General features: G+C 42.5%; 1 protein-coding gene across 1 annotated transcript in view; it reads right to left on the minus strand.

The window, feature by feature from the left end:
* Positions 1 to 11,814, minus strand: part of KDM2B (lysine demethylase 2B) — a 185,209-nt gene that overhangs the window by 66,953 nt on the left and 106,442 nt on the right. The window contains exon 10 of the mRNA XM_050923908.1: positions 11,668 to 11,794. Within this exon, the coding sequence (XP_050779865.1) occupies positions 11,668 to 11,794 (127 nt within the window). The remainder of the gene's footprint in view (positions 1 to 11,667; positions 11,795 to 11,814) is intronic.

Here is an 11,814-nt window from a genome sequence, read left to right on the forward strand (position 1 = left end):
TTCGCACAAATGACTGAACAATTTAGGAACAGTATGGCTTTTTCAAAAAGTTTCAATCTCCAAACTCCCTCAGTTAAGGGCAGAGAAAAAAAAATCACAATTCATATATTTGAGATGTATCATTAATTTTCCAGAAAAAACAGATGAGATCAGATTTGACATTCTTCATATTTCTAAGCTAGAAACACAAGCAGGGAAAAAAACACCTTAAAAACCTTATTGCCGTTCTTTCAGCCCTTCTTTATAGATTACAAAGAAGCAAAAAACTATTTTTTTTTCCTTTGCAGGTCATTGTCAATAGAATGTACAAATACTTAGTTTTATATGGTATCTGTCATCCAATAACCTTAAAGCACTGCAAGAACACTCATTACCTCTGTGAGACAGAACAATACTATTATGCCCATTTTAAAGATGGGAATCTGAAGCACAGAGAAGTGAAGTGACTGACCCAGTGTCACACAACTGTATGACCATTAGTATTATGAATACAGCCCCAAATGCATGCTGGTTGCTTTATAGATAAATAATAGGACAAGAGGCTGAATGCGCAAAGAGAGTTAGCCTCCTAACTTCTATTTAGGCTCCCATGAAATCAATGGAAGTTAGGCGCCTAACTCTTTTTGAGGGTTCAGCCCAAAGTCCCTGGCTTCGAAGAATTTACATTCTTCAGTCTAGTCTACAGAAGGCTTTTCCCCTGAAAATGCCCACTGTTGCTGACTCCAGGATAGTGCCAGTGATGACAGCATTACAAGAGGGATACTGGTCAAGGCTCCAAAAACCTTTTAACTGCAGTTTTGTTTATACCTGCTTTTTTACAAAACAATAAGGTTATCCTGTCTACATTAGCACTTTCCCCATTACTACCACTAGCAGAGATGAACTGGTGTTAATTGGTGGGAATTTCTGGTTAAAAATGCTAGTATAGGCAGCAGCCAACAAAGTCAATGGGTCCAGCCCATTGGATCCAGCCCATGACAGACATTATATGCAAAAAAAGAGAAGAGCAATAAACATGTGACTGAGCAATGAAGTGTCTCATTTCCTTGTTTTCATTTACTTATTTTCAACCATCTGAATTCTGAGTAATTCCACAGTTTCTCTTCACCCAAACCTTTTATTTGAGAAAGGACTAAATAAACACTAAGGCTATGTCTACATTAGCACTTTACTTGGCATAACTTGTCACTCAAGGGTATGGGAAAAAATCCTTTGAGTTACACACAACAGAAGCGCCGGTGTGGACAGCGCTATGTTGGAGGAAGATGCCCTCCCACCAACATAGTTACCATCGCTCATTGGAGATGATTTAATTATGTTGATGGGAGAGCTCTCTCCTGTCAGCATAGAGGTTATATGAGCAATCTTACCGCAGCATAGCTGTGTCAGTACACTTGTGGTGCATTAAGCTTGTTAGTGTAGACATGGCCTAAGTAAGGACTTCAGGATTTGGCTGCATTATAATAATAAGCAAACTTCTCACAAATAATGAAGCAAAGAATCACAGAGATTGGAAGTGAACCTCTAAGCCACAGAAGGTTCTGATTGTGAATGAAAGAATATGCCATCATCTCCTCAGAAAACAAACTGTACTTACTAGCTGAAAGACAGAAAGATGCAGCAAGCAGACAGTTGTTGCTTAACTGCTGAATTCAGACATGCTGGGAAAAAATCCTCAAAAGGTTTTGTCTACGCTGTGACAAGGAGTTCAGTTAGGTAACACCTCATAGAAATGAAGGGGGCAGTTACGTTTATCAAGGTTACTGGGCTATTAGTTCAAACTTAGACATCACAGAATGTTTTCCTCACAATCTTATTAGATTGAGAATTATTCTGGAGGGAGAAGGTTTGAACTGATTCTCTGGAGAACAAGACAGAAGCCTAAAAAAAAAAGAAAAAGTATTGGGCCACTGACCCAGTCAGGCCCTGGTTACAGTGAAGATAAATATCCTCCTCCTTTCTATCCCTTTCTCTCTGTCCCTTCAAAAACAAACCACTTGTAAGGGCTTTAAGATAATCAAATTAAATATTTAGTGCACTGAATTGTTTATTCAGTGTGATACAGTGATGAATGACAAGACTCAGAAGCAGCCATTTCCTTTGGCTCCTGCTAAAACCCCCCAGTGCCAGGCTGCCCGCCTAGGATCTGTCTACACTAGGAAATGTAGTATCAGAAAACATGTTAAGCTAGCATATTTTAATTAATGCACAGTTAAACACCACTATGGTTACCCACAACCAGCTAACACTGTTTTTCTTTTGTCCACACTAGGTGCTTTCATTCATATGCCTTAAAATGCTGTACAATACAGGTAAAAGTCATTATCCCCATTTTCAGGTGAGAAAACTGAGGCACAGGAAGAAGAAATGACTTGCCCAGAGTCACCCAGAAAGCCAGTAGCAGAGCCAGGAATTGGACCCAGTTCTCCTGAGCTCCAGTCTGGTGCCCTATCCCAGAGGCCACATTGCCTTTCTGTTAATTAAAATATTCATAAACACGTTTTTTGATCATTTAAATTTCAATAATGTTCTCTACTTCACAGGTGATTGAAGTATGTAAGTCCTGTCTACACTGGGGGGGATTTTGGTGATTGGTGGCCAGTGTAGCTGCAGCAGAAACCCTGGTGTGGGCATGGAAAGCAGTTATCATTGCAATTTGCACCAGTGCAACTTCATCTACTTGAACCTGTGGTCATGTGGAACAGTGAAAGTCGTAGCTTACACTGACTTTGCTGCCTACACTATGTTTTTGTATAGGCGCAGCTATGCTAGGTGCTTGCCACTGACAGGTGACCTAACCCAGTTACAGCTAAGAAAGGAAAAGAACATATTGTGACCATCTACAGGAAATGATGTTTTGGTGCCATTAGTGAGTGGCACCTGAGATACACCACCTCCTTTTATCTATGATCTAATCAGTGGAACCAAAAGTCCAGAGGGAAGGCGAGGAGCTCAGTGGGGCATCCTAACTCTGCTGATAAACCCAGGCCCCATCAAACAAAGCAGTGGAGCCCTGGTCCAACCTGGGAATGACAGTAGGGCCAGGCACCTTCCTTCCCGATTATATTGGCTGCTGTTCCTCCCTCTGCTGGAGGCAATCTGCACTCAACCAATGTTGTTGTGTTGGTTACACTTGGTTCATGCCTTCCAGTCCTACACTTCTATGATTCTATGGTTGCAAGCTTTTCTCTGCTACCATAAGGGCTAAAAATAAGGTTTTTTTCCACTGAAAGCAGAGATTCTCTCAGCATATCACAGCTCTGGAAGCTGGGACACTAGACATGTGTCCTAATGTGCTTATGCCTCAGTGGGTAGTGTTATTCAGCATCTCTCCACATCCCCACCTGGTGCAAATCTCAATGGAGCTGAAGTGTTGCAGAGCAGCTGTCCGTGCTGCCCTGTCTCATTCCTCCAGTCTGTTTTACAGCTGGTACAGGGGGAATTTCCTCAGCAGTTCTCCTGCTCCTGGGGCTGTCTTTTTTCTCTTTGGGCTCTTTTTGCCCCATGACCTCCCCATTAGGGTTTTCCCCCCTATTCTCCCAAGCATAAACAGGGAGTCTTGAAAAGGGATGATTTACAAAGATGAAGAGCAGGGCTCAGCATCCCACACATGCTGAGGCCCCTCGTGCTGCCTGACACAGAGAGAATGTTGGAGGGAGAAAGAGGCAGGACGCTGCAACCAGAGACTGGCCATTACGGGTTCAGTAATAGTTGAGGGTTGGACTTTTATGCCAACACACCCCATTAGTTATGGTGTGCTGGGGTCTGTTCCAGGGCTTGTCCACCTTAGGCATTTTTACCTAGTGCAAGCTCTCAGTGTAGATATACTCAACTGGTGTACAGCAAGCCCCAAGCTGTGCAGGTACAGCACATGTACAATGGGGTTTGCACTGGTGCAGCTGGGGGGATTATGATTAAGTGTTAAAGGGTTAACCCCCAACTGGGAGTTTTCTGTTTCCCTTGCTGAGTATGTTATTTGTTCCTTTTTCTTGTTTATAAATCTCCCTAAAGTAAAAGACCCTGCTGACTGCAATTGTGGTTTCCTCTGCTTAGTCATTCCACCAGCCAACACTGCATTATAACTCTTTTTAAAAGTTATTTTGTAGCCCAGGCTCCCACCTGGCATAGGTATATAGTTTGAAGACGAGACCTAACAGGGTTTGGTCCATCCCATTGCCACTTTAAAGCCATGTTACCAGGAACATTGTTTAAATGGCCTCAACGCAAGTGCATATGGGGCCTAATTGAGTCTTTTTAAAATGTTTAAATGCTTTCTACTGTGCTTACTTTTTAGAGCAATCTATTAAATAAAGAAGTGGTGTCTCCCTGCATCATGAACATGTGTAATCCTCTGTGAATTGAGGTCACTACTTCATGTGCCAATCAAAAACACTGCAGCATACAAACTTTACTTTCTTATCATCATATCTTATCCTGTGAGTCTCTGGCTACCCCCAGGCCTAGGATCATCTACTGTGGGTCTCCTCCTTAATACAATTCAAATCCTTTCAAAAAAAGGATGGGGGGGAAATTCTCACAAATACAACAATTCTGGATATGGAAAACAGAGAGACATCACCATTTTGTAATCCAGAAAAAGAAAGGCAATCGGTCTTAGCACAGGACAAGGAGACAGGAACTCCCAATTTCTAAAGCAATAACTCGCTGTATGCCCTTAGGCAAATCACAATCACTCTCCCTCAGTTTGCCCTTCTGCAAAACAGGGATGATTATACATAGTTACCTTCTTCAACAGAGGATTAAGCTGCTAACTTTCCCTTCAGCAGTACAGTGTGTTCAATATATATTCTTCTGCTGCAATGGGAATTGCCATTCACAGCTCCAAAGCCTGGCACTTTGGCCTGTCAGCAAGAGGTAGTGAGTGAGTTCATTATAGCAGTCTAGTCTAAAAAGAAAATGAGGGCATCGAGGAATCTGATCATACAGAATTTCCCAAATAAAAATCACTTAACATAATCCATACATTCTCTTTCAATGGGAAATCCACTATACTGTCTGAAGAAAAAAAGGAATGGTTCCTCCACCATTCCCTACGACACCTTTCTATTACCCATCAGACTGTAGGTACAGTCCAAGCCATCCTGTGAAATATCTTACAGTGGGAATCTTAGAAGCTACAGGATACAGAGTATTTTATGACTAGGGCCACATCTTCTCCCAATTACTCTTTGTCAGTTTAGTCTCAAGATTCACATCTGACTGAAGGACACACGTAGGTCAACCGCGGTTGAAAACATCCAGCATAGACTCAACAATTCTAAGGATAAGGATCCTGTAAGCATTTCCATCTCAGAGCAGCACATGTTCAAATCTGGTAGGAAGTTCATATAAGAGTGCCCTTTTTGATTCCAACTGGCAGGACGAATGCCACAGTCGGAGGGACATAAAGAATAAGATTCAGTGCTTTTACAGAAGCCTGTGATTGCTGTAATGCCATCACTTCCACGGAGCTCCTGCCCTCCTATGGAACAGATCAAAGCAATAACAGACTCTCACATACTAACCAGGATCTTAATCTAAGAAAGCTATTGCCTGGAAACTTATTCTGGGACTGAGGAAGGAGAGAGGAAGCAAGGCCTCCTTTTCTATACCACTTAAAATGTAGATGTTTTTCGCACAGAGAGTAGAATACAGGGACAAGCTTTCAGTCAGGCAAGCACTGGGTCTCTGATTTTGTGCCTGCAATTTTGCAGGTGAAAATAATTGCAAACCGAAAAAAAGAGACACACTTGTTTTGGAATAAGTGTCCACATGGGGATTATACTGGTATGACTCAACCGGAATAATTATATTAGTCAATTTCCACATGTAGACCAGCTCTTGGATTCAGACTCACCTCAGAATTTGGCCACCTTAAACTGAAGTATAAATACAATGCAACAAATCCACAAATGTGGTCATCGGACACGTACACCAACCCCCCCACATCCCATAGATTGGAACAGTACTCAAAGATCTCTATCACCAAATGATAAGTGAGATTAGGGAGGCAGCAAAATCTAGGAGAACAACCTGGACAGGTGACTTAAAATGGAGCAATATTAAGAGAAATTCGCATATGAGGGAGTATTCTGGAGAAGCTGTTTATTGATACCATCAGTTACATGTTTTTGAGCAGCTCATTCTGGAAAATACCAGACAGAGGAAACTGCTTTCTAGATAGCTCTATCCAAACACAGGAGCTAGAGGACAGGATACTGAAATTAATACCTTTTTATACAAAAATGTGTCATGAGATCTTTAACACAAGTGATCAGGACCTTGGTTTTCTGTTTCTTCCCAAGATGACACCTATCAGCAGTAAAGAGACATCTATTATCACTATTGACTCAAAGCAAAGTGCCAGAGTTTCAGAGACCACTTCTTACAGCACTGTTTTCTCTTTGGAGATCTTTCCTCCAAGTGCTACCCATGCCTGACTCTTCTTAGCTTGTGAGATCCAATGAGAACACTGTCTGCAGCAGAGCAGATGCTGAATAAAAGAGCATATCTCCAGGGTAAAATACAGCAAACTATAAGAGCCAAAAAAAGCACAGTTAAGTAGAAATCAAACACAAACCATAACAGGGAAGATATACGGTGGAAAAAGAGGAAATGTGAAGAAGCAGATAGCTACAAACATTAACACTAACCATTAGAAATGTTTTAATAAGAATGCATGGGACTCAAGATGGTTCCCCTAGTCCAAGGAGTAAAGAGGACAATTAAAGCTACAAAGGAGTCGCAGATAACCTTCTGTCCGTATTCACTATTGATGGTGATGAGGAGGTCCTTCCTCAAAGAAGCACCTCTTATGGAAATCAAGACATGGCATTAACAGAGAGAAGTCTCTAAGGAAAAGAGGAGGGAGGAATCTGAGGACCTTAAGAGTCCTGAAGGAAGTTTAAAAAAGGCAAAAGAGCAGAATTTGTGACAACATCTAGTTCACTGAATCCTCTACATTTAACAGTTGTGCCTGAATGTTGTGGTGCCCCTGTTTAAAAAAAAAAAAAAAAAGCTACAGGTGATTGAACAATTACAGACCAGACAACTTCACCTTGATACAGGGAGCACAGAGTACAATTAAGAGCAGGATAGGAAAATATCCTAAGCAATAAAACATGACAGGGAAATAGAACAGAGGTATGATTTCTCTTGATAGGAGCTGTGATTCTGTTAGAATTATTTGGAAAAAAAAACAGCAAAATACCAAAAATGGGACTCCAGATGATATAATAAACTTGCCCTTTTGAACAGCAGTTAGTAAGGTCCCTCACATCTATATAATCAGTTAAAAGGTAATGTCTGACAGGGAATAAAAAATAGATCATGACAAAGATGCATAAATAAATGTCTTTTTCTTAGAACAGAGAGAAGATCCTAGGACTCAATGACAGAAATCAGCACTGAGACTGACACTGTTTAGTATGCTAGTGAACTGAAGCTGAAGGTGGCAGCCAGGTGATAAAATATGCTGTAGACAGACTGTTTAAGCGAGTAAAAAGTACGTCTGTTCAAGAGAGCAAGGTCAGATTAAGATCCTAACATGTTTGAAGTCTGGTGGTATTAACATAATACACGGTCAAAGTGCCAGTAATCATGCCTCATTCTATTGCCTGGTGCTCCGTTAGCTCAAGTAGCACTGGTTTGTGATTTTACCGCTCAAGGTCCCAGGTTCTATCCCTGCTGAAGAATTGTAGCAGGTATCACTACATTAGGACCTGAAGTTTTGGTTCAGGTTCTAATAAAAAGGTAGGAGAAGAGAAATGTAAGACTCCAGAAGGGTCTAATCAAACTGGGAGATGGGCTCTTCATTAGCTGCTACTACCAATCTGCAAATGAAGATCAAGGAAGTAGAGAGAGAATCCGAAAAAGGAGGATGAGAATCAGTACCTTCAGTCCTGCTCTGAGAAGCATTCCTATAATAATTAAGAAACCTTCACAACTGTGCAACAACAATCTAGATTACAAAATTCAAGAGGAACCCTACAATAATAAACTCATGAACAACCTGATGACAAGTGTGCACTGCATGCGCACACACATTAACATAACTGGCCATAACAAGCCATTGTGCAGCTCCAGCCAACAGCCCTTCAATAACAAATCCATGTGTGCATGATGAAAATAATTAAACAAATTCAAGCTTCCAACAGGTTATCAAAAATCAGAGAGAGTTAGATTTAAAAAGAATTTGGAAACTTATTTAAAGAATATTTGAGAAACCTTTGAAGCTATAGGGAAAAGGAGCCTTTCTTACAAAAAAAACCCATTTTCATTCCCTAGGCCCAACAGCCAAGGAAGGAGGCAATGTGTCTCACTGTGGGGTTTGCCAGGAGTGCAAGTTCCTTCCCACGGCACCCAGAGAGAGAAGGCATGCCTCATTCTAGTGCTCACGGCAACTTCGGCTTCCAAACTGTCCCACTCTTGACCCAGGTCTCTTCTTCCTGCCAGGCTTGTGCTGTCCTAGCAGAGCCCCTGGGTGGATGAAAGGGTGCTTGATGATCCTAGACAATGCAATAGTCACACACTGGAGAGGGCCAGCATTCTTCTCAGAGATATAGAATTTTGCTCTTTAAATCCAAGTATTTCTATAGGCGGCAGTTCTTAAAAGCACCTCTGACTTGCATCATCCACCTCTTATTTTGATTGCTCAAACTATTATTGCTCTTCAGACTTGTTTTTACTGAGGCTTTTTCCCTTGAAGGCTCCAAGTGCCCTTTCCAGTTCAAGCTCTAGAGAAGCAGCATGTCTCTCAAAATTGGAGGTAAGTCTGGAGGAAAACTGGGACTCAATTAAAGATGGCTACCCTCTTCATTCCCACCTAAGCACTGACTCCTACTCTATCACCCTGAATGCTCCATTTCTATCTCCTTCCCCACAATGAACAGTTTCTTTCCATCACAACATTTTCTTCTTGCAGCAGACATCCCAGTATTCTGGATCCAAAATACAATTTTGAGTCTAAGTAATTTTAGTGCTGGTGCAAAGGGCTGAACTGACAGCCCTGGGGACACCAAAAGTTCTCTTTGCATCCACAGAATTCCTACAAATGGGCAATGGCAGTCCAAGGTTTTCCATACTGCCTCAATCCTGGCCTAAAAGCACCATCTATAGAGCTGAGAAGGCAACTTGATCTCCATGGCCCGTTATTCTGCTGATTCAGCCTACTGAGATTGCCAAAATGGGCCAACTTGGTGACAACTGTGTTTTTACATGACTTGGATGCCTCACCACTAGGAACTGGACTAAGGTTATGCTTATGCTACCACTTAAGTCAACAAAATGTATGTCGCTCAAGGGTGTAAAAAACACACAGCCTGAGTGACAAAAGTTTTGCAGGCATATGTGGTAGTGTGCATAGCACTATGTCAGCAGGAGAGCTTCTCTCACCGCCATAGCTACCGCTGTTCATTGGGAGTGGTTTAATTATATCAATGAGAGAGCTCTCCCGTCAACATAAAGCAGCTACGCAAGAGAGATCTTACAGTGGCACAGCTATACCAATGTCACTGTAAGCTATCTAGTGTAGACATAACCTCAGACCCATTCCGCATGGCTGACCAAATCACCAACAGTCACTACTGAGCTGACCTGGATTCACACTGGTGATTAAGGGCTTGGCTACACTGGCACTTTACAGCGCTGCAACTTTCGCGCTCAGGGGTGTGAAAAAACACCCCTGAGCGCTGCAAGATACAGCGCTGTAAAGCCTCAGTGTAATCAGTGCCGCAGCGCTGGGAGCATGGCTCCCAGCGCTGCAAGCTACACCCGTAAGGGATGTGGTTTACGTGCAGCGTTGGGAGAGCTCTCTCCCAGCGCTAGCGCTCCGACCACACTCACACTTCACAGCGCTGCTGCGGCAGCGCTTTGAAATTTCAAGTGTAGCCATACCCTTAGATGGGAAGGTTCCATATCTTACGTTCAATGTCCTGAGCCATCCCATCTCCATGCACCTCATTCATTCTAAAATGTGTTAATTTCACTGTGCAACTTAATGACCCTCTACCCCTGCCTCAGTGTCAGGAAAACCCTCTCTGGAGCACAGCATTTCTCATGCCAGCATTGTGACATCCAAGTGCTGCTTCTTTACTTTCCAAGGGATACAAGGACAGACAGTTTTGTCAATGGTTCTTTAAAGAGCTCCTTCCCCCAGAACAAAACCAGCCAGAAGCGAGGAGTTACTCAGTACGCCACACAGTATGCTTTGGGAGTTCCTGACTTATTAATCCTTCAGCGGAGGAGTTTGATGGCCCACAGAGAGGCTGCGGAATGAGACCCTCCATCCATAGATATGCTGAGATCTGCAGAGAGCTCCTTCAGATCTCAGGGCTGGTCTACACTGGGGGGCAGTATAGATCTAAGATACGCAACTTCAGCTACGTGAATAGCGTACCTGAAGTCTAAGTATCTTAGATTAATTTACCTCAGATCCTCAAGGTGCAGGATCGATGTCCACAGCTCCCCCGTCGACTCCGCTACCGCCGTTTGCTCCAGTGGAGTTCTGGAGTCGACGGGAGCGTGTTTGGGGATCGATATATCGATACCTAAAAATCGATCGCTACCCGCTGATACGGTGGGTAGTCTGGATGTACCCCTCGAGTACCTTTGCAGTCAGTCAGCTTCTCCATGCTACTCTCTGGCACCATGACTCACTAAAGAGCAATGCTTACCACCCATGCAGCCCCTCTCATTGAAATGTCATGATGCATTAGGTGGCCATTTATGTCATGACTGCTGGCCATTCTCTCTAAAACCTCTGCGGCTCCCAAACATGTGATATTCACAATGATGGCCAGCTAGGGGAGGAGGGAAAAGGGTGGGATGGAAATACTTTAGCTTCTCTCCACTTCCAGATGTACCAGCCTGATCTAGCTGATACTTGTGCTACTGTCAGCCTTTCTGCACCTAAAAGCAAGATGGCATGGCCCAGTGGCCCTTTGGAAATAAAATAAATAAAGCTGATGGGCAAGACTAGAACTCTAGCTGTCTGCTAGAACTCAAGCTTACTCCAAACTCATGTCAGCATCAACCCTTGACACTTTCCCACTTTGATCCCATCCATCCATCTCTGCCACAGTTTACTTTCAGCTACTGTTTTAAAGGTTTCTTTGCCTTGCCTGCATTTAAGTTACTGAAAATGTAAGTTTGTTTGGTTTTTTTAAATAAACTAGTCACCTGTTTGGGAAAAATAAAACCAGAGATGTAAAAACAGAAAAAAGAAGCCAGATTTAGTGGTTGCTTGTAGTGCACTGTGTAGACAAAAAGTGCTATAGAAGTGCTAACTATCCAAACCAACAGAACAAATTTGCAATGCAGACTTTTTGGCTGCTAAGGTAATATGCCAAATCCAACAGTAAATCCTCAGCTATTTGGCAGATCACCGCAACACAAACATTACTGAAACCAAGAAATAAACAAATCTGAAATTAATTTTCTGAGATCCATTTGCCATGGAAAAGCTCAATAAATATCATTCAAGGAAGGGTGGCGGTTCAGTGAAATGCTTGAGCTTCAAATCTTCTCCATCCCCAAATAATGAAATAATTCATTAGGATCTCTACATTTCTCCAATTTAATTTACAGTCTGCTTTGCAAAAGCCAAAGCAATGACTAGTCTGAGGTGCCAGCGTCCATTCTGAATTCGCACTCGAAGGATTCACTCACCAATTAACATTGATTCTTTCTGGTATTCTTTGCTGAGGTGGCAGCGCTGGGTCACACAGGACACGTATCTCTCCAGAACATACCAGCACATTTCATAGTAGAAAGGATAACGGAATTTGGCATGCACCTGAAAGCAAGATTGAGACT

This window comes from Gopherus flavomarginatus, chromosome 15 (genome assembly GCF_025201925.1).
Source record: "Gopherus flavomarginatus isolate rGopFla2 chromosome 15, rGopFla2.mat.asm, whole genome shotgun sequence".
Classification (NCBI taxonomy): Eukaryota; Metazoa; Chordata; order Testudines; family Testudinidae; genus Gopherus; species Gopherus flavomarginatus.